The following is a 23823-nucleotide window of genomic DNA, read 5'->3' on the forward strand; positions in this document are numbered from 1 at the left end:
TGAAAAAGGTTGTCAAATACAAAGAGCAAAGAAAATGACTGGGTTTTTACTTTATATTTAAATTTTTGATTGCAAGTTAAAAATGTCTTGCATTTTTACCACTCTATTATTTATGGGCAAAGATGGCAACATCTCTTGGTTTTTGACTGGTGTTTTCTATTCAGAGACTCTTCTTTTATAACTTTGCCTAGCTCTTATCATTTGGGTTGATATTCTAAGAAGTGTAGTTTGGCTTTTACTGAGGTTTAGATAATTTCAATTTAATATGGTTCAGCTGTTTCTTAGAACAAGAGTATGAGAAAGTACACTATTGAGGAGTGTTTTTAAGGCATGTTAAAATCTGGCTATCTTTACTTGGGAAAGTTATAGCATCCCCCTTCCTTCCTCCCTCCCCCAAGCTGGGACAAGGAATTGAGATTTGATAAGATGGTTTTTGTGGGAGGATGTGCTTTTTGCTGTTGCTGTGAAAAGGAAATCTGTTCAAATCTGGCCAAATCATAAGCCTTTTTAAAAAAATGCAGTTTGCACATGCTCACTAAAATTTCCTGAAACTTGAAATTCCTGAAGACAGTGTGAATATAGCACAGCTCATCCATGCAGGGACAAATAGTGCATAACCATCATCACTGTGTCATAGCAGCAGACACAAAGTCTCAGGTCAGTTTGGAGCCAAATAGGTCTGAAAAACAGGAGCCTCCTGTGTCCGTTGCTAATGGCCTGGCAGTTGCCTTCCTGGCATTCCTTGGGTTTTAGTCTCAGTTTTGTGAAAAAGTGCAACAGGGAAAAGAAAACAGCGTGAGAGAGAGTGTCTGGGAATTAAACCAAAAAAAGCTGAAAGACTTGATGAGATCCCTCCATGATCAGCTTTTTGTGTGCTAAAGGAAGCAGAGCTGCCTTGTTGAATGTTTTAGCAAGGCAGTGTGATAGTGTGTATCAGCATCAGCCAGCGTCCACTCGGTGTGATTCATGTCAACTTTGAAGTTTGTCTTTGCCTAACTAACTTTAAGTGTTCTTGACTTGAAATCTTAGCAGTATAAATGTATTTTTATACATATATGTAACTATTTTCTTTGTGTACAACATATGATGCTGTTACAAGCAGGATGTTTCCTGCAGTATGACTATACAGAATATAGTTCAGTGGAATCCAGTATCTCTGCACATCTACAATAGAAATACCTGGGGAAACAAATGTGCGTTTAACATCAAAAGGAACTAAAGTAGCAGGGCTAACCAGATAATTAAACTTTATTATGATTCTCATTTTTACTCTGGTGGTTCAGTCAGAGAGATGAGTATGTTAGACTAGTGTCAGTTCATGACTTGTGACTGTAACCGACGTAGTCCTTTCTGTGCTTCTGAACTTCTGCACAGTATTTGCCTTTAGAATACCAAGCCAGATTCTTAGGATATTCAGGACCCCTTAGGCAGTATGTGAATGTCAGCATAGATGATCCTACAGCTCATTGTGATGCAAAGTTAAAAATTTTCTTTCAGCTTTTTGACAGGATAAAGTTGTTCTGGATGCCAGCAAAACATCAGCCCGATTTTATTTATCTGAGGCATGTTCCTCTTAGAAAGGTCCATCTCTTCACTGTAATTCAGCTGAGTTGTCTTGTGCTTCTGTGGATTATAAAGGTTTCAAGAGCTGCCATTGTCTTTCCTATGATGGTATGAACTATTTTTTTATTACCTCTAAAAATACCTTTTCATTTGTGGATAAGTATTACTGAAGAAAAAAGAATTATGGACAGTTAATTATACTATTGCTCTGATTCATTACTCAAGGACAATTCATGCTGTCTTAAGTAAGGAAAAATCCTACATAAACCTGCTAGCTTGAGTCTAGGCTTCACTCTGCTTATATGTGTGGATAGTACTGCTGTATATTCTCTGAGGAAAAACTCTCCTTTAAAAAACAAAACAAAACCTAAAATTTATTTGCTGCTTTTATTTAAGAGGTAGTGCTTAGTCACTGTATAGAAATAACATTCAGTCATTAAGGAAGATTGTTTATTGCACTGAGGAACTTTCTTCGGTGTCTTGCTGTAAATAAAAGAAAAAATATATTCTACTGCTTAAATGATCTCTGGTTATTTCACTAATTGAAAATAAAAGATATCCACTGACCTCAGTGATTGTTGAATGCTTCAAGCCATACTTCCATCTGAATAAAGGAAGACCAGCTGTTGGCCTGTCCAAATTAAAGGATAAAATTCTATCTGTAAACTCTGGTCACTTTTGGAAGTATTCCTCTACAAGCATATTTGGCAGTTTTACTTGCTTAACTTCTGATTCTTTAAACTAATATCTTTACAGGTCCTAGCTTTGGTATTTGTCCGAAAACTCATGGATTTCTTTTTTACTAAGCGGGAGCTCAGTTGGTTAGATGATTTGATGCCTGAGAGCAAGAAAAAGAAACTGGAAGATGCTGAGAAAGAGGTAGGTTATGGTTTCAGGCATTGGTTTTTTGAGTTGATTTTTGTGTGTGTGCCTGTAGCCTTCTGTCATCAGACATTTAGAGAAAATTCTGTAAATAAAGCATATTCTGTGCAACAGGTGGACTTGTTAACAGTATCCAAGGTGTAATATTGTCATATTTTACACAAGTCCTAAGCTAACAGGCTTAGGTGGAGATGTCTGTTAGATGCAGATGCTTATGCTGCCATACTGTCCTATACCATAGTATCTACAGTGCTCCTGGGAATTGTTCCTGAGACCCCCAGAAGTGATGTGTAGGGATGAACCCGTCTGCAGGAAAGCCCTCAGATGCCCATGGCACTTTGATGTTGCATTGGGACTGATCTTGTCCTTGCTGGAGGAGATGCTGAGGAAAGCACTGCAGAATTTAAGGGGCATGGCATATCTCAGCTACATCTGAGCCACACAAAGGTCACACGCCATCACTCTGTGCCAGCAGTGCATAACCCTGTGTGGTATCCCTTTTACTCTCTGGGCTAGCATTTTCCTTCTGCTACTGCAGAAACTTCCTTCCACTTCCTAATGAAAAGGTCAGTGATGCTGTTTACCACTGTTAACCAAATCCTCAGACTTGTACTTACAGTGTGTGACTCTGCTACTCAGTTGACTGTTTCAAATCTGGACTTCTCATCTCATTTCAAATACTATGCATTTCAGATCATTCTGAAGCTTTCTTAAAAGCTTCAAACAGGACAGATTCTTACACAGTTCCACTCAGAATATTCCCTTGTTTTGACAGTGAAACTCAGATCTTTCTGACTGTAGATTTTAAACCAGTTTTTCATTGGTTTGGTGGTTATTTTCCATCTAGCTGCTGCTTCATGAATTGCTTGTTTGAATATCATCTCAGACTGTGGGACTAGAAAGTAACTTTATGTGTTAGGGATGGAGGTCTTTGTCCTCTGTGCAGGTATCAGACACCTGGTCAATGTCAAGCATTAGGGAAGACCAGTACTGGGCCCAATAGATGAGAGGGACAAATACCAGTGCAGAAGCAGTAACTGCAGGAGCAGTAGACAGAATATGTTGGTGCCAGGTTATTTTAAATGGAAGTTGTGTGCCCTGTGCCAGCAATTTTGAGTAGCAGCATGGTGTGAGGCTGTGGTGGCAGTGGGAGGTGAAGGTGCAGATGATGCCAACTGGTCTTGTCAGGTTGTGGTCACTTCTAGGCAGGGCTGTTCTGGGGACAGTCATGCAAATCACAGAATCAAAGAATCACAAGCTGGTTCAAAGACCCATCTAGTTCCGACCCCCCTGCCATGGGGTTGACACCCTCCACTAGACCAGGCTCCTAAAGCCCCATCCAACCTGGCCTTGAACACTTCCGGGAAGGGGTCAGCCACAGCTTCTCTGGGCAACCTGTGCCAGGGCCTCACCAGCCTCATAGTAAATGATGACCTCTAAGATGCCCTCCTGAAGTCCTCTGCCAAAGCCTGGAGCTGAGAGAGACAGCTTTTGGTGGTACAAGAGTACTGCAAGAACTAGACAAGGGGAATGGATAAATCAGCAGTTTATCCCTAGGGACACCCTGAGATGTGATCTGAGACCAGTGAAACAGTGTGTGTAGGGATTCCCACTGCTAAGTCTATTTGCAGAAATAGGACTTGAGCTAATAATTTGAGCATGTAACTATGAAAACTAGATTTCTCTGACTTTAGGATTCTTCTGTGACCTTTGACAACTCAATGCCTCATCTGTAACCTGGAGAACTATATAACTTTGCTTTCTTTGATATAGTCAACATAATTTTGTGGAACATGTTTTGGGGAAAAGGTTTTACCTATGTGATAAACACCACAGTGATTATTTACTATTTAGTATGTGCCTGCAAAAGTTCCAGGCTGAAATTAAAATATGTGAGTCATTGTTTTCCCCCTTGAATTGAGGCAGACTGGAGAGTTGTTTCACCACAGTATCTGTTGTCATCACAATTCAGAGTAATGAAAAGTAACCAAGGTAGCTCTCTTCTTGTGGGTCTGGTTATCCTTGTTATCCTTTTGCTTATATGTCACTTTCCTTCCCATGCTTGATAGGATGGCATCAGAAAACGAAACTGGGAAAATCTACTGGTGTTACTTTATTTCATTCACTGTCTATTTTGAGAGGTTACTTTTACATATTTTGGCATTTCTAAATATTTGGAGCTATTATTAAAACTGTTCAACTGTCAAAAACTTATGAAGCTGTGAAGCCTGGAAATGACAAAATTAACTAGTAATAAAACTTCTGACATGTAGCCTAAGGAATTAATTGGAGAGTTGCTATCACACGGCTTTTAAAAATAGAAGTATTCTACCCACAAGAATATTCAGAAATATAGTTGACGAGATCTGAAACTTATTTGATTGGATCCTAATTTCATCACTTTAGTTGTTTTTATATTTTTAGGCCATGTCTTTCCAAGGCTTTGTACATTTATAGTAGATGTTATATATGCCTTCTCCTCACAGACCTCCTTTGGAAGTCACTGTGATGTTAATCAATTAATTTTCTCTGCAATAGGAATGAACTTCTTCCATTTGGAGGAAAAATGTTTTTGACTTTTAAAATAATTGTAATAGTAAAACATAGAAGATAGAAATTTCTGTGCAGAGAGAATTTAAGTTTTACTGCTTTGGAAAACTGGCTTTTGCAGCTAATGCCTGGTCCTCGAAGGGTGCGATGCATGTGGGGTTTTGGGTGATCTGCCAGAAAATCCTAAGCTGCTCTTTTTGGGAGAGCCAACACACACTTTCAAACAGGCACCAGGGAAAGCTGTTACAAAGCCATCTAATACCGGGAAGAAAGACGTGGAGGCCTCTAGGTGTCTGTTAAGCTCATACACACAAAGTGCGACACTAGGGCAGGACTTGATGGTTACATTTATGTGAAGGCACGTTAATCTCCTGGCCCAACAAGGGTGTGAGCCTTGAGAATCCCTGTAAGATGATGTCTGGCAGACAGAGACTTGTTTTCCATTGTTCTTGCAAGCAGGACATGGTGCTTGAGGGGGTTTCTCCCTTCCCCCTACAATAGATTTTCTAATTTTTTAAAATATTTGATAAAAGATTTTTGGTAGATATGTATCCTAGTTCGCTTCCTAAATTCTCAGCCTGTTTTTTTCTGTTCATGTGGAAACTGATGTTTTGTTTCACTGCTTTCACTGCAGTAAAACTTAATCAGTATTAAAACTGCATGTATGGACTTAAATTTGGCTTCCTGATTTTTGCATGTTAACATTGCATGTATATATCCTGTTATTCATATTTGAAATTTCACCATACAGTTGCTAACTCAGTTACTAAGTTTTCTTTTTTATTGTTACATAAGTATCTCCTCTATTTGGCATCCAAAACCAACATTAAGTACAGACGTATCTTTTAAAGTAGAGGGTTTTAAATGTCAACATTTAAATTAAAAGACTTGAAAAGTATTTTACTTGAAGAATGCCAAATAAATACTTATCCCCTTTTATAGAAAGTTCTTAAAGTAAGATACTATTAAACTCTTAATTTAGGGTTAAATTATTCAAATACATTTAGGATTAAAATACATAAATTTCACTTTTCATATCGTCATATCCTGTCTCAACGTCTAAATTCCTTCTTTCTAGGAAGAGCAAAGTATGTTAGCAATGGAAGAGGAAGGGACTGTGCAGTTACCACTAGAAGGACATTACAGGTAAAATATACCTTTCCTCTTTTAGGTGAGTTGCAGTTAAACAAATAAACATGCCACAATCTTTATTCTGAATGCTGACTGAATGTCAGAAGGATGTTTGTCTGGTAGCAGAGTACAGATAGATGAACCAGACCATACACTGCAGCATTAAACAAGCTCAGCCCTTTTCTGGTCATTCCATGTGGTCACACAGTCCCTAGGAAATGAACCCACGAGCTGAAATTTTCGCTTGGGCAGGACCGCAGGGATCAAGCTGTTCATAATGGCTTCTGACATGCATGGTGTGAAAGGAAGATGTAGAGCAGGTCAAAGCATTCACCCTGATGCCAGCAGGAAGCCAGGAAGGGTTTTGAACACTCAGCAGAAAAAACTAGGTACTTGGAGTATTACATCCTAAGACATTCTGATTAAGATTGTATCTGTGAGACAGTGAGTTGAATTAAGCACTGTCCTGGGTAGATAAGACACAATGCAGGGTTGACACAACTGATAAAGCATGAAATCTGATGTTATAGGTAGCAGTAATACATTGGCAGTCCGTAAGGACTCTCATTTATGGTTTTCAGAAAAAAAAGTTTTTAATAAAGATTTGAAACTGCTGCTAGGATCCTCTGCATTAGTACTGAGTTCACAGAACACTTATCTCAGACCTGGCTCCTCTTATAATTTAACCCAAAGTTACCTTCATGCCTCCTAAGATAGACACCCGTCTATGTCTCCAAAAAATCCCAACCTGTTTCTTACTTTTGATTCCACTTCTGATGGTCTGGGTTTTTTCTTCTTTTTTCTTCTTTTGTCCATACCTATTTGTTCTATTTTATGTAAGCAATAATTAGCTCAATTTATCTTGAGTTTTGATCTACATTGATCTAGAGTGTGTTTACTTAGGTAGAGTTGCCTGTGTAATACCCAACTCTCTGTACTGTAAAGGTCAAAGTCCTACAGCTAAAGAGAGTTGTCAAGACATTGGTTGATGAAGAGGTTCCCCAAAACACTGTGAAAGCAGTTTTACTGAGGGCTTACTAAATGTCAAGTCATACGTAAACCATGAAGTCAGGAATAATGCAGAGGCATTATAAATAATTATATTATAATTGCAGAGGCAATAATAAAGCATTTAAGGCTTTATTATTCTTAAGTGTATAAATACATATTTGGAGGAGTCCAGGTGAAGGTCAACGTGTAACAGCTACAAAGTGCTGCCTAATGCTACCGATTAGCTTGTTGGATTGGGACATTTTGATTAAATCAATCTTTGACTTTGTCAACGTTTTTGATTGCTTTAAAAATAGTTTTAAAAGCAGGTGGAGTTTCAGACAATAAGTACTCTGAGAACTGTTAGGAGCTCTTAGGATTCCTGTTTAATCCAGCTGTTCCACTGGCATGCTGTGAGATCTTGGGCAATGGGTAATTTCACAGGTGCTGTTGGAGGGGGGAAATACTAAAAAAGCACTAAGATGTTTTAAGAGAATACTGAAGTCATTGGTCAGGATTTTTGGAGCTCAACATAATTTCTTAACTGACATTGCACTTATTTATTGTTATCGCTATCAATAGTTTTCAACGAGTTCTATAGAGTTAATAAGTTACAAAGACTGATTGCTTAGTGCTTTATTGTGCATTTGTGTTTGTTCTTGCCTAGAGATGACCCATCTGTGATAAACATTTCTGATGAAATGGCAAAAACTGCTGTGTGGAAGACATTGTTGATATCCTCAGAGAATGCAAAAGATAAGGAGTCGAGCTTTCCTTCTAAGAGGTTTTAAATTTTTTTACTGCATATTATACTTTATATATTGGTGTCACACCAGTATTAGGATATTTTGCTAGGAATTAGAAAGATTTCCTGTATCTTGTAGTTTTATTTCTTGAGATTTCCTTTTATGTCCAGTCATAATATTCTGAGCTCAAAACACAAATTCAATTTGAAACAAAAATCACAAATATTTGCATGTTACTTAGTTGTGCTAGAGTGGAAAATGAAGTTGAGCATGCCTGATGCTTGTGTAATGAACCACCAACCTACACCTGGATATTGCACAACAGCTGTTGTGTTTGTTCTGCTTGCTTTTGTTCTCTCCTATTGAAAAAGAAGTGGTCTCACTGCCCTGGAAATATCTATATGAAGAGCCCGGTACTCTGAATGCGATCTGCTAATATTTGGAGTGAAAATAACTTTAAGATTGCATCACATGTTTTCATTTTTCTGCCTACTTCACCTGTACTCAAAAACTTTACATACTTTCAAAGCTTAGGCCAGACAAATGTAAAATGAAGCAAGAGTATTTTACCTGTGTTACAGAGTTATTAGGGGAGTAAGGAAATGTTAAATACAAGCACACCCTGATTGAAAGAGAGATTTTCCTCCGTTTCCACAAATTTAACTATTTCATGCTTGTTTCATATCACATTTTTGTCATAAGCTTCCTTTCCTAATTACTCTAGAAGCTGATTCTCCAAAGGTCCTCCCCTGGCCCTCAACCTTTTCCTTGAGTGTATCTTCCAAATCAGTGTGGTGCCACCTAGGAACCCAAATGACTTTGTATAATTTTTGGGGAGACAGAATTAAATGAAATTTCATATAGGAATGTAAAATGTCTCCATCAAAGTCCCTACTATTAAAATTTGAATTTTTGTGTTTATTAGTAATAGAAACTGTAGCTTTAGTGTATTTAAGTGCTAAATCAAATTTATTCCTAGATCTTTTTAATGAATTCTTTGACTTCTTTTAAATATAAAATTATATTCTGCCCATTTCTAAATCTAGTTTTCAAAACAAGCTCCGTGGCTGAAACAGCCAAGTCCTTGTTTTATGATGAAAATGTGCAGCAGGAGAAAGGAAGTTGTAGTGGAATGTGTGTTTGAATTTTGTCACCCCAAAATGGCATGCTGCCTTTCAGTGTTGTACCTTTACCTAAACAGCATAAACAAGACCAACAGTTGATGACCAGAGAATCTTCCTTTCACACACCCAATGGAGCAGCCCACCAATGTGATCGTTTTAATGCTATTTCACTGACAATCAAACCAGCAGCAATCAGATGGTTCTGATCTGCCTTCCACCCTGAATGTGGGCTTAAAAGGAACCTGTCCCTGTCGCAGTGAAGTCAGTGTGGTGCCTGGGGGAAGGGTTCTTACCTCACCTGCCTCTGCTGGCCAGGCTCTGAAAGCCTGGAGAAAGCAAAGAAACTGATGTGGCACGTTCACAGCCACGGAGTATGCAGTAGCTGTGATTTTTCTGGTGGATGTGGCTTTCTTTGATGGTGCGACAGATTATGTAAACATGTGCTGGTTTTACCTGAACTTTTCTAAGATTGTTTAACAAAGAGCACCCACATAGGCTACTGCTCAGACTGCACTGGTGAAGATGACTGGGCCTTTCCACTGCAGTAGAATAGAAACTCTAACGAGCTCATTTTCAATCTGTTCTTGTATCTTTGCTCATGAGAACAGAGACTCGTGTGAAAAGGAACAACAGGATCCCAGGTTTTATGGTTTCAGTCATGAGTGTCCTGTTGTAAAGGAAAAAACACTTAAAGAATATGAAACCTGCTTTTTCATGTGCTCTAGCTTGTCTCAGATTCCCAGGCAGAAGTAGATTCAAAGAACTTGAAGCCTCAAAGCCTTGCTTTCTGATAAGCAAAACCACAGAAAACATTAATCTTACTCATATCAGAGACAGAACTAAAGACACATTATATTCCTAAATGCATCTATCATTGCATGAAGATATAATTCAATCCTAGGTAAGTACTGGGGAAAAAAGCCAGGTTGGAATGGCAGGAGTCGCAAGGATAATCTGCAGATGATGGAGATGACCAGGATTACACGACACAGTTCTCTTCAGTGAAGGGTATCTTGCCATAAGGGGAAAAAACCTCAACCCACGTTGTTTTGAAATTAATTTTACCGGAGTTCAGCCAAGAAGTGTTCAGCACTTCTTTCCCTGTGTCAGGTCTACTTTCTTATACTGATATCCAAAAATATTATTAAAAGGGGGATAATTAAATGATGATACTGTACTGATTTCATGTAAGGCCTTTTACATAAGGGACTGATCAATTAGGAATATAGGTTGATTTCTGGAATACATAAGATTTTGGAAGATCTTTGTACTTACTAAGTTGACTTAGACAATGAAAGACTGGCCAGAAATTAACTAAAATAATCTCCAAAGAGAGATTTTAGGCAGGAAGGGTTTATATGGATGACTTCTCAGCCTGATGTGTGGATAATGATCATAATCTCTGCTTTGCCCCTGGCTCTGTGCAGTATAGTGAGTGGCAGGTCTTATGCCCCAGACTCATAACAATATTTAAATGTCTGAAGACAGGACTTAAATGAGATTAATTTTGTCAGCTGTTGCCTAGCCATACAGATACCTGACTGTAACAATTTTCCAACCTTACTTTTTCATTATTAGTATTTCTAGTGCCTTAGAGGTCTAGTTTTGATCCTATCTTGGTAGAACTGAACACTAAGGCACCTATCTGAACCCTCTTTGGTGCATGTAATTAACTATTCCTCTGTCTTTACTTATAATATTAAGCTATTCAGACAGGAATTTCAAAACATAGGCAGAAGTTCTGACCACCTATAGAAGGTCATCCCAGCTGGCTAGTATTGGAGAAAGAGGCACCTATGTATATGGTGAATTCCCTTCTCTACCTGAAGATACGCAAATCTCACATCGCTAACCTTCCTTCTCAGGCTGGTCAGACTACTCCTTCAGTAGGGAAGAAGAGCACTCCACATCCCTTAGAGATCACCAGTTATGTGTTTTACTGGTAAAAGACTGGAATTGTCCTTTTTTTTTTTTTTTCCCCAAATGTCTCAAGGCATTAAAGGCCAGATCTGCAGGAGATGCTCAGAGATGTGAATCCTAAATAGAAGGAAGACTTTCCTGGTATCACAGAGGCTCCTAAAACGTGGAAATATTATAGACTGTAAGGCACACAACACATCCTCAGTGTTTGCTTTTACTAAGCACAGGTAACTGCCTGCTGTACTGCTGCACTTTAAATTCACCCCCCAGGAATTTGTTTGCATACCCTTTGTGTGCAGAAAGTGTAACATACCCAATTCTATCACTGTTCTACAGAAGGTGACAGATTTGGCAGTTGAAGTGGCAGAAGTTGGTATTCTTTAGCTATTTCCATTAACACCTCTGGAAGCTGCCATAGGCATAGAAGTAAGCTTTGGCTGAACTGAATTGCATCCTTAAAGCAATTTTTATGTGAAGAAAAATGTCAGATGATTGTAAAATTGTGCATGAATCGCCTTAAGAATTTGAGAATTGATCTTGCTTTTTTAAGTCTTGTGTAACTCAGCCTATTTCTCATTCATTCTAGTTAAGGAATTATTCCCATGAAACCTGGTAGGTTATGTGCTTGCTACAGGTTTGTTCTCAGAACCATTTATTTTTTTTAGATACCCTGCCTCTCTTTGTTGAAGGCTTGATTTGCCTGTGTTGTGGAAGCCTCTCTGCATTTTCATAGTGTGACTGAAACTCATTGCAAGAACATGACTTTTTATTTATTCATGCTTTTGTAAATTAGGACCCTTTAAAAATAATAAAAAATCATCTGCTTTGCACATATATTGCTTTCTGTAGTCAAATCAACAGTGTTTTAACTGGAAAAAAGCTGAATCCAAATATGAACTCTACTTTAGAGTTCCCAGTGATGTGGCTTTTGTATGATCTTTCCTTATAACGTACATGCGGAAGTACATATTAAGCTCCAAAGGGGAATCTTGTCACTCTCCACCCCCCAGGCTTCTCCTGCTCTCCCCAGTCAAGACTGAAAGCCAAATATCACAGTTGGAAATTGTCTTGCCCTGCTCTAGTTCAGAAAGATGCCTTCTAATTGTACATTGAGCAACAAGGTGTCTTAAAACAAGAAATACTTATTGTGACCTCTTGTTTGTGCCATTTAAGAAAATGCTGGTATCGTCTAACTAACTGCCCCATTACCATTGGTTAACCAAGGAACAGTTGTATTTGCAAAAAAAAAAAAAAAAAAAAGAAAAAAAGGCTACTTTGCTTGCATGCTGGCTGATGTGTCTGTCTGTACATCTTAAGTTCTCTACCTACCTCCACACTAAAGTGCTGGCTGATGTCTTCTGCACCATTTAGCACAGAAACTTGCACTTGCTTCCCAGTTTGTGCTATGCAGCATGAAAACTATCAGTGCACTGTTGGTTTTCAGCTAGATCATTAATGTATGTGATAGTGCTGCTGTAACATTTTTTCCCCTTTCTTTTCCCAGTGCTGAAATCAGAAAAGAGAAGAAAGCTGACTCAGGGAAAGGTGTTGACCGGGAGACATGTCTATGACTTGCTCTTCAATTAATTTTTTAAAAACGAATGAACGGAGTGCCACAACCACTAAATAGAAATGATTTGACCTTTTAACTTTTGTCTTTCATCTCAAACTAGCACAGGTAATGTAGTGCAATACTTGTCTCATTTCACCTTGTCTGAACGTCTACCTTGTCTAGTATGTGTGTAAAAGTCTGCAGTAGCCAATGCAAAAAAATCTTCATGTTCTTTGCTGATATTGGCCATTTATCAGTATTCATGTAGTAAATTTAACAAGCAAAGTTTCTTTCAAATTCAACTTTCCTGTTAATAGGTTTGTACTGTATTTTGCTACTTTTTCTGTGTGAGAATACTTAATAATCTTCATTCAAGATGAACTTGAACACAATTGTTCCAATTTTTTTTTAAAAAACACCTAACTTGAGTAGAAAATTCAGGAGACCCAAACTGAGGAATAAACATTAAAGAAGTTTTAAAAGTAACAAGTGTTCTGACCCTGTGAAGAAACTAAAAAGGATAATCCTTTCCTCCTCAAGCTGCCCTTTTCAAGTCATGTATTGCTTTTGCAGGGAGGATTGCAGGGTCGAATTCTGTATTTGTGAAGTTTTCCTTGATTTAATACAGTGTATTTAATATTTAAATTTATATGTAACCAGAACATAGTCATATATATTAAAAGATATATATAAAAATATATATTAAAACACACTCTCACCTTACTTGGAAAACATTCACATCCTTTGATGTGAAACATGGGTACAGTATTTAAATTAAAACATAATCAGTGATTACAGTATTTGTATGAATGTTGCCATGGTAGGCCGAACAACTGCATTGTCATTAATCCATTATTTTATAATAGGGAAAATTTTGTAGCTACAAACTATACCCCACATGCAGTTCTGTCACCTGCCCAGTGATTTTTTCTCTTTATTGCCTAAAATATTTATATTGTCCTCTCTCTACTGACAAACTGTAAACCTATTAGTTTCAGAGATTGTGTATAATATTTAAATGGGTATCTTGCTGTTGGTTTTGTTACAGCTCTTCACTATTCCATCAAGTACATATTGATTAAAAGATAAAAACAACATTGCAAAGTAAAATGTGGCTTCAAGGCCATTACAAAGACATTTTTCGTAATGGATTTTGTTACTGCCCGATCCTTCAAGCTGTTCTTTTGTATAAAACAAGGACTGCAAGATTAGGAGTTGAATTAAGAGGGATGAGGAACAAAAGTTTTATTGTGTGATTTAGAATTCACCAATTTTTAAATTTTTTAAAGATTAAATTTTAAAATTAATAGAAGCTAGCTCTCATTATTATGTTCTTACTTTCAATCCTACAAATAAGAGTTACAGTCTTGTAATCTTTATGACAACTTATCTACAGGGCTCTAACCTTCTCCAGCTTTCCAAAATACAATAACCTTTCCCTAGACCTCATGTGACAAACTTCATATTCAGCACATTGAAAGTATTCCTTCTACTGTTTTTGTGTGTGAGTGTGTGTGTTTTGCTACTTTAGCCATAAATGGTAACTGGATTTTGCTGCAAACTAATAGGGTCACTGTTCCAAATTTGACTTAGCATTATCAGAGCCCACTAAAGGACATTTTTATGGAGAAAAAAAGAAATCTAATGGACACAAAGAAGGATTTACATTTAATTCAATGTTTGTATTTGTAAATTTAGGAAAAAAATACTGATGCATTAAGGTTAAATGCTTTGTTTTGTGTACTTGATGATAAATTGTAAGATTCCAATTGTTTTAAGGTTAGTATAGAAATTCAATACCGGTTTGTCCCAAAAGCAGCCTGGTGGTGTTTTAATATGTTGCTGACTTTGTTACAGATAATGTCTACAATCAAAATGTATTAGTTTCACTTGACCAACTCTTAGAATATTAACAAATCGGTGTATTCAATGGCATTCTGTATTTCTGTTCAGTATTTCAGAGTGCTTTTATTTTAAAACAGTCACTCTGTTCTTGTGTGAATTTAAATGCTATTCCAATGTTAACATTCTGAAATCACACACAATATAAAGCAAATGTAGTGCTATATATTTACTTCTAATTTCATATTCCTGGTCAAAATTACTCAATTTCTTGGATGTAATTTATTACAAAAGTTTATGTGTACATGTGAATAGACTATTGTGTTTTTCACAATTAAGAAATGTTATGTGAAAATAAATATTTATCCTAACTCATTTTCCATTTTATTTTTACACTGCAAACCCAATATAGAACCAGTACAGAATGTGGTACAGTATATGAGATGTCTGTTTGACACTTGAATATGCTTCACAACTGAATGCATGGTAGAGCCCACTCCTGCTCCATTTCCAAGTTGGATCTCATTGACACAGGCCATGCTGTCAGCGCTGGCTTGCTGTCTGACTGACAGTAAGGAAGTGTGCCGACAGGGATGGCACAGAACTGACCTGAGCCAGGATTAAAATAGATTAAATTCTGATTTACTGGTCACAAGTTGGTTCCCCTTGCTCCTGGAGACATGGTGTGGATCAGGCAACAGTAGTTGGGTCTTTTTACAGATCTCGAGGTATGGTGATACCATTTAAGATTCCTCAATGCTACAATATTTGTCTAATAGATGAACACGGGCTTAGCCTACTGCTTATTGTGGGAGCTTCTGTTAGTCTCAAGAGCCTGAATTTCTGCTACTGTAAAATTTTTGGGCATTAAATTGTAGTACTACTACCAAGCCCCAATCCTTAAAGCATTGACACCATCTTATTAAATATCTTTGAGTTTATTCCCTGAGTTTTAATCTAAAGCAATAAAACTTTTTTGTTTTAAAAGTTGCATCATGGTCTGTTAACAGCATATTTTAGAAACTGCTTTTCAGACAAATACAAAATAGTCTGCATTGTACTTTGTTATGCCTCACAGATAAGAAAGTTAAGACAAGTTTCTCCATGAGATGGTATTAGCAAGGTAGGTCAGATGCAAACAACTGCATCTTTACTTTATGAGAGACTTACCCAGACCATGAAATCTTTAGTTTTAAATAAAAGTGAGTTTTTTAATGCTTCTGTCATTACTCTTAACAGAATACTTGCAGTCCTTCACATTAACTAGGTTCTCCTACTTACTAGGTTTTGGATTATAGACCTTCTTTGTCTACATGGTGGATTACAGACATACCTGGTCTCTACGCCAGCATGAGTGATAACGTTTAAAACCCCCACTGTTTGCCCTGGCATACACAAGCCATCCAGACTTTAATAATGTTCATCTTTTTTCTAACTGATCTGCATTGCTCTGATGTACCTTTATGCTGATTAATGCTTCTTCCCCTTGAGTCAAAAGAATCAGAGCCCTAGATACTAGAACCTCTTGGAGACAACTTGCAGTCTCTAGCCTCCAGCACTGTAACAGTGGTGCCTGTTGAAATTAGAACCACTAATAAATTGAGTACAAGATAATATACATAATCTCCAAATAGCCCCCTCCAGTTTGTTTGCCAAAATATCTTCTTTTATACGTAACGGAGATTTTGTTTTGTTTGTGAAACCAAACCTGTACTTTCTAACTCAGGCCCTGGTCGCATTGAAGCACAAGCTGCATAAATTGTCTTAACATTCTCCCCCATCTCCCCTCTACTCTTCCTGTATGAGTACTTTTACATTCACACCTAATGTCACTAATAAACTACAATACCACACATCATCACATGCTGGCATCTAATAGCAAGAAGGTAAGTGTTAGATAATCATGTTGCGCTCCATTACATGATACCATTAAACAAAAGCAGAAAAGTCACTCTAAGTCTCCCCAAATTAATGGATTTTTTTTTTTTGTAGAAAGAGTTTGCTTCTTAAGCAAGATTTTCAGTGCTATTAACTGTATCCCCTTTCACGACTCAGTGTCTTTATTATTTTAAAGCAGCACAATTCACAGTTGCATCTTTTCTAGCTATGTGAAATTAAGAAAATTAATCTTATGTTCATCTGGAGAAGCCTACCTGGCATGCTGAAGATAAAGCAGAAGTCTGATGGTAGGCTGCAAGGAAAATCAGGTTTGCCAAATAGCCTGTTCCCAGGAGAGTTACAGTCCAGCCCTTGCTTTAGGTGACAGCTAGTTTGCATTGCAATGTTTTATATTTGAGTACAAAGAATTGAATTCCTCCTTAACAGTCAATAGGGAACATCTTAAACCCAAAAATACAGTTTCCCATAGAGAAGCTATGACAAGCTGCAAGATTTCCCAGGTAAGGTATTACCAGCAAAAACCCACAGTGCTTTGATAGGAAACAGATTCAGTGCCATTATTCAAATTCTTTGGTGTAAGCTGGTTACATGCTTTCCTTGCAAGACTTCTACAACTGTAATCCAAGAGACTGCAGAGAAAAGACTAATAGGAAACACAGTAAGTGTTTCCCTCTCACCGAAAACTGACATTGCAGTATTCCTGGTACTGTTTCTAAATTAGTAATTGATCAAACATTAGGTTAGTTCTGCAAAATCACAGGGTTTATTTTATTTTTTTTTTTGTTGGACATACAATTTTTATTCCTCAACTGATGTCCATGGTGGTTCCTCTCTGACATTTTCATCATCCGTTACCCTAATACAGAACCGGGGCTGTTTTTCTTTTAGATGGAAATGCCAAAAGTATCGATCCAAGCCAGTACCGTGCTTTCTGGAAGCCTGCAACATACCTACATCCTGGTGATGTTAAGCTCTGATTAAACACAATCAATACAAATGCAATAGTTGCTTGGCAACAAGAATCATTATAAAGAAAGATTAACATTTCATTGTGCATACAGGTATCCCATGAGCTTACTCTTATCTCATCTTGATTCATAAGAGTTTTATACTGGCTCAGTGTACATTGGCTGGAGTTTTCTGAAGCAGTACCCTCACTAGCAACCCAACTGCTGTGCTAGGGCAGTGAGAAGCACTGCTTTATGAAATGGCTCATATGGGTGTAAATATGCTTATGTGCTTGGCCAGAGATGGCATGGTCTTTGTCGGTGTACCACTGTGAGAAAGAAAAATACAGGATGTTAGTTGTAGCTACCTCTAGATGATACAACTCAAACATGACAGACATAAAAACATGCACAGGCATTTAAAATTATCCCAGGATGGGGCTAAATCAGCACAGGGGTAAAGACACAATGGAGGTAGGAAGCTGCTATGATACTTCTGTCCCCGCTTTGGATTTGGGAGACACCATCTATTCATGTTAAAGTACAAAATGAACAGGTGGCGTATCCACAGGGAGGGGAGATGCAGCTCCTCAGTTTAGAGCAGTGCCAGATCTCTGCAGCCTGGAAGCCCTGCAGGCCTGGCCAAAGGACAGCCATGCACTGCTGCACTTTTGGCTCCTTTCTGTGCCTCACCCTTTTCAGCACTGCTCCCAAGGGCTTTAAGAAGGTAGGAAAGGAAGAGCCTGCACCTTAGTCTGACAGTTTCCATGTACAGCCCAAATAACTACTTGTCTTACACGTTCAACAGAGAAACATCAAAGCTCAGGCTTAGATAAGGTTAGCCTTTCCTTATCTCCTACCTGCAAGGTGCTATTCTTTGGACTTGGGGTATATGCAAAGACTGGGGTGGGCTCAGCTGGTCATCTGAGAACATGCAAAATACTCAAGATGACCTAAACAGGATCAAATACAGGGAGGAGCTGCTTTGCACTTTTTCTTGTACAGAAGATACATGGGTACGTTATGGTAAGATTTCAGCTTCTGAAGATGAAAGGCAAGTACGTGAACTTTCGTTTAAAATGCCAATTGATTTATACCAAACAACAGGGAGGTTTTTTGCTATTCTCATAACACAAACCCATTTGTGTGGTGATAAACAAAACAGAATCATACCATTGCCTGGAAATCTACTTCAGCATCAACAAGAGCTTTGGAAATCTGTGCTGCTTGCTGAAAGTGAACATTATCTGAAAAGTGGAAGAAATGAGGAAAAAGGTAAACAAAAAAAATCGCTTCTGTACTACTCGGGTGGAAAAGCAAAATAAGGAACACAGAAGACTCCCCAGCACTGCCGACTGAAACACAAATTAGTTGCAGAAAGCATTATTTTATTGACGTAAATGTAACAGCCTTGCCCCTTCATGCTTTTGTTTTGTCAGTAGTAGAATTGCGAACCTGTCTGTAATACTAAAATGTCTAATTAACTGCAACTCACCATCTGCTGTTCCATGAATAAGGAGATATTCAACGTCCTTGAAATTTTCAGCTCTGGCCATTACTGTTGAACTCTAAAAGTTAAAAAAAAAAAGGGGGGGGGGGTTTAAGAAAAAAAGGTGCTATTTATAAGGAGAGGATTTGCTACCAACTGACTGTGATTGCTGTTGACACAGTCTGGGGTCCTTCAGCTAAAAACACCCACCCCGGTTATCCTCTGCACCCCCAAGTATCATGTTCACGTATCCAACAGCGCTCTGCTCGCACTCAAACCATTCTGCACCGGCCTGCAGTTATCACCAGGGGTTACATCTGCAAAGTAACAGGCAGTTCCAGAGGGGAAGAGTTGTGCGAGTGAGACACACGTTTAATGCATCGCTAACATGTTGTTAGCCTGCAGCACACCACTTGCCATAGGTTTCCTGTGTGACTGCAGGCAAGTTAAAAAAATGTTGCCATGGCAACAGCGCACCCTATGATAGTGAGGAGTGGATCCTGCAGAGACTACATGCCTTATCTTTCCCACCAACCCCTACACTAGTTTACCTGTAGTAAGCCTGCAGAGCTAGTTATTTCAGCAGAGTGAACGTGGCTGACAAGAAGTTTAAAGTAATGCTCTACCCCATGTATGATGGAGAAATGCCTGAAGGAGAGGAACCACCAGACCAAATCTATAAATAGAAGTCAAGCTACAGTTTGGAAATTGAAACACAGTACATTGATGGAAAAAATTAAATAAATTGGCAACTAAGGTTAATCAAGAAACTTAAAAACACAGTAAGCACACTTCCCCTGGAACTTACTAACACCTGACTTGCTACTGTGACTAGGTACTAAAAATGAGGAAAGTAAGGAGGGCGGGTAGGATCTTCAATTTGGGCGAGGAAAGAGAACAGGATAGTGCCTTGCTGTGAGAGTGAAAAAGGGACAAGAGACATAGCATTTTAGGCTTGGTAAGACAACCAGCATAATGGGCCAAAAATACAAAGACTTAAATTTCCTTCTAATTGGCAACATTACAGCGGTTCTCTGCTGAAAATGACCGAATCCCTGCAGAAGTTTTCTCTCTATTACAGCAACTTAAAAGCTACTATGGCAAGGAAAAAATATTAAAAAATAGGAACAAAAGAATGTGGTGTTTTGGTTGGTTTATTTTTTCTTCCCCACCTTGTACTAAAGCTGTTAGCTTGCACAGCGTTTCTGTTTAGTACTCCCAAAAAGTCAAATTCATTCTATTACCAAGACAGAAGTGTTCTAATTTCCTTATGTCTCTTGTACACTCATGAGTCTTCAAAGCAGCATAAATATTAAATTCCTTTTCTCATGGCAAAATAAGTGTACCACAACCCTCTCATCAGTGAGACAAACTCTTTGTAGTTCCTCAATAAATTCATAAAACAAGTTCAGCAGAGAGGAAGAAAACCCCACTCTCCAATCTCTAACATTGCCATTTCCCTCTAATAGCCAAAGGCAGCAGCAGCCATCCCCCCCAACACATGGCCAGCTGTGTACGCCAGAAGCGTGACACTATCCAGTGAAACAAGCTGAAGTAAGAACAGATAGATTGATGAGTGCCAAAATCTGGAGAGCGCTTTGATTCAGTGAGGAGCACCAGTACAGTGGCCAACCAAAAGAATGATTGAGAAAGCAATGGCCCTGTGATAGGAAAAGAACACCCACCCACCCCCAAACAAAACAAAAACCAGCAATACTCTCATTGCATCACTTTCCACACAGGCAGAGGGACACTTGATAGATGGCCTTTCTAAGCCACCTGCCAGCAAACCTGCTGTGAGTGGAAGCCTGACTCAAGCTATACCTCTGAGAACGCCACTTTCCAAAAGCACTTTTGGAAAAAGGATGTCACTAATTTTCCTCTCCAAGCATGAAACGAAATGAAGCTCTGTATAAAATATTTCAGAAAGAAGGAATACCCAAAAGAGATACTTTTATCAGGTTTTTTTTATCACTTCCAGATGATGCCCCACTTGCTGTACCCATACGCAACATGAAGAGTCCCTTCCCTAAAACGTGCTTTAAGGACCCAGTACTTCTGCCAAAAAAGAAGACTCCAAGATAGGGAGCAGTCTCAAGTTAGGCACAGTTACAGTGTGAAGCAACAGCTACATCAGCTGAACAAACCTCAGGCAGACAGCAAATAAATGCAACGTATTTTTGCCCCTTCTGTTTCATTAGTTACATGGCCAGGACAAAGGTTCTGCAAAGGGAACGTGTACACGTACTGAGCATTGGGCCCTGCTGAGTGTAACTGGCTTTTCTAAAGATCACACAGCAGTCAACATTTTATCAGCACTCCACAAACAAGTTAAGGTTTGGCTGCAACTGAAGGTCTCTCTCCCTTTAGCATATTCTCAGATAATAGAACAAATGTCAAATCAGTACAAGATGGCATATTTACAAAATTGTACCCTGTTTTGCATAACCTAATGATGCAGCAGTTCTTAAGGACTGAACATTTCAAATCTGCTAGAAAAAGATTGCCAAATCTATGACTGTTTCAAACACTTGCCAAAAGCATATCAAATTCAGAGTGAACTGCAAAATAATCTTCTCACAAGTTGAACAGTCTCTTCGGTATGCTTTACATGGCTACTGAAGCTGACCTCTACAGCTCTGCCCTGATTTAGTCTCAGGTCTTTTACATCAGGGACATTTCTTCCCAGGCAGGCAACTTCTCTGCCTTTCAGCCTAGGATCCCAGCACAATTAATTACTCTGGGAGCTCCACCCATGCTTGTTCCTTTCTTTTACAAAGCTCTTCATTTTTAATAGTTCACAACTACCTTAAAGGCACCGATTGCACCTAATTAGCCTACTTAGAGGAGTGCGAGTCATCCCTCTTCAGACTTGACTCTTGACATGGAGTATTTAACATCTCAGATTCTCTTCCTTTAATATATGTGAGACCTGATGTCAAAGTAACTCCAAGGTAGGGTGTACCACCCCTCTTACCACAACTGGTATCTTCAGACTATACATTCACAGTCACTCCTGGTACTCTGCACATCAGTGAGGCCCCTAGCAGCACGCATCTTCTCTAAGTAGGTGTCTATGCAGATCCATTTATTTTAAATTGGGGCACACAGGACAGAGTCTATGCAACCTTTCACTTTTCAAGCCAGCTTCCCAGCGGATGCAGTAGGACAGAGAATATATGATGCAGCATGCAAACCTGACAAAGTTAGCAGTTCACAAATGCTCTAACAGCTTCAGATAGGAGAGCTTCCAGTACATGTTTTGCATTTACTTGCTAAAAAACATTCAGTTCAGATAACAGCTCTCACGAGCGACCAGGGGCCAGGAGGCAGGCTATTGGGACTGGGACACTGAACAAAAGGGCTGTAAGCCAGGAACATGCTGGGCTGGAGTCAGTGTGGGTCTTCAGCAACAGCTACATCCCACAACCCTTCCGGTGGTGCTACATGAAAAGCAACAAACTCTTGAGCTACCTCCCCTCCCAGGTTTACGTGGAAAAGTAAATGCCAAGTAACACATTATTTGGAGCTTTTAACAAATGAGGACTGAAGTTGCATTTTCCTATCTCTAGAAGCAGCAGTGAAGTGTGACAATCTGATCTGTGCAATTACCCCTCCTCCATCTAGCCACCATTCTCCCCAATTAGTCCTCTGAGTAACACATTTGAAACCTTTAGCTCTTTGGTACTGGCAGTTTCAACGTGGCCATTGCCAGCAATGGATACTATGCCAAGAAAATCCGACTCCTGGCTGGAAAGGATTAAACAGTCCTCTGTTGCCATCTGTGCCGTGAAGCTGGTGAATGACTTTGTGCACCCAGAGCGTTAACGTTCGTTCTGCACGACGACAGTAACTTCTATTTACACTGCTACCTCACAGACCTCCTACTGTTCCCAGCGCCTTAAAGAAACACACTTGGGAGGCGGCAGGCAGGCGGCTGGTCAGTCCCCAGTGGGCCCGAGCAGCTCTCTGAGTGGGAGAGGAACACAAAGAGGTACCAAGTCTTCCAGCACTCAGCACTCACTGCCATTGTTCTCAATTTTGACCAGAACACCCGACACAGCAGTTGACAAAACTAGGTTACTGCAGTGATATGTCAAAACAAATTGCTTTGGTCCATGTATGTATGTGTATGTTTTACCACACATCAGACCAACAAAACCCACTCTTTTTTTCCCCCCAGTGACACGTTTTTTTAATGCACTGAGATACCATCACTGCTGCACTGTTCTCTAGCCTACTGACCCACCCAAACACAGAATGCCCTGTCTCTTTTCCTCTGACATCCACATTTGGTTCCAGCCTTGTCATGGCTCAACCCCCCTGTGAAACATCCCAATAACCAGGACACAAAGTGACCTCAGATCCGTCCCTCACTGTTCTCCAACAGTCACTGTATTTCCATCTAGCTCCAAGACTTAAAAAATCCTTCCAGAAGGCTCAGGCTGCTCTGCCCTACAGCCAGCTACCTCAGACTTCAAAAAGCCCTTGAAGTGACAACATGCAGCTGGCACACAGAAGAGCAAGTTAAACAATTCATCATTGCCATAATGAGGACAAAGGACCTACAGGTATTTTGACCCCATCAGAACACCTGGAAGTGTCCTCACTTCTGAGCAAACATTAGTCACTGCAGACCAAACCCTGGATGCACACCCTGTGTTTGTGGAGATGGGGCCAAAATCCCAGCCCCAACGCTGCTGGCTCTCAGCTGGCCTGCACCTTGTTTGATAGGATCACAGTACAGACAGACTCACCTTCCTAATATTTAGAAGATTTTCTTCTCCTGAAAAAAGCTTGCCAATTCCTAAAGCAACAAAGTTCACCCAATGCTCATTTGTCTTTAAAATATATTTCAGAAAGAACTGGAGTACGTTTGTTTTGGTGGAAATGCTGTTTAAGATAAAGCATAGTTTGCCCACGAGCATATTAAATTTTAAAACAAATTTGTTTCTTGGTGATTAAAATAAAACAGTTTTTACAGCTTGTTTTACAGCCTGCAAAGTAGCCAAATGGAACTGAATGTAAAAAACCCAACAAAACCCAACACACCAAACAAACAACAGAAAACCCACACCACACAGCAAGGAGTAACTGCCTGATGCAAATCCAAAGGCATGAGACAACAGCCTCTAAAAGCACAATGCAACACAGCTGGGAAGAAATAAACATGGGGAAGGAGCAAGAC

The 23823-nt window shown here is 39.1% G+C and overlaps 2 protein-coding genes across 4 annotated transcripts in view; one reads left to right on the forward strand and one right to left on the reverse strand.

The window, feature by feature from the left end:
• Positions 1 to 12477, forward strand: part of SLC4A10 (solute carrier family 4 member 10) — a gene marked incomplete at both ends in the record, with an annotated part of 154965 nt that extends 142488 nt beyond the window's left edge. For all 3 annotated transcript variants that reach the window (XM_084265222.1, XM_084265223.1, XM_084265221.1), the window contains 5 exons: positions 1498 to 1671; positions 2320 to 2442; positions 6074 to 6141; positions 7784 to 7900; positions 12411 to 12477. In XM_084265222.1, coding sequence (XP_084121348.1) covers positions 1498 to 1671; positions 2320 to 2442; positions 6074 to 6141; positions 7784 to 7900; positions 12411 to 12477 — 549 coding nt within the window. The remainder of the gene's footprint in view (positions 1 to 1497; positions 1672 to 2319; positions 2443 to 6073; positions 6142 to 7783; positions 7901 to 12410) is intronic.
• Positions 12478 to 16567: 4090 nt separating this feature from the next.
• Positions 16568 to 23823, reverse strand: part of DPP4 (dipeptidyl peptidase 4) — a gene marked incomplete at its 5' end in the record, with an annotated part of 39309 nt that continues 32053 nt past the window's right edge. Inside the window, 3 exons of the mRNA XM_084265686.1 lie at positions 16568 to 17475; positions 18320 to 18393; positions 18642 to 18714. Of these exons, the coding sequence (XP_084121812.1) occupies positions 17377 to 17475; positions 18320 to 18393; positions 18642 to 18714 (246 nt within the window). The 3' untranslated portion in view covers positions 16568 to 17376. The remainder of the gene's footprint in view (positions 17476 to 18319; positions 18394 to 18641; positions 18715 to 23823) is intronic.

This window comes from Gallinula chloropus, assembly GCF_964237585.1.
Source record: "Gallinula chloropus genome assembly, chromosome: 5".
NCBI classification, from domain to species: Eukaryota; Metazoa; Chordata; class Aves; order Gruiformes; family Rallidae; genus Gallinula; species Gallinula chloropus.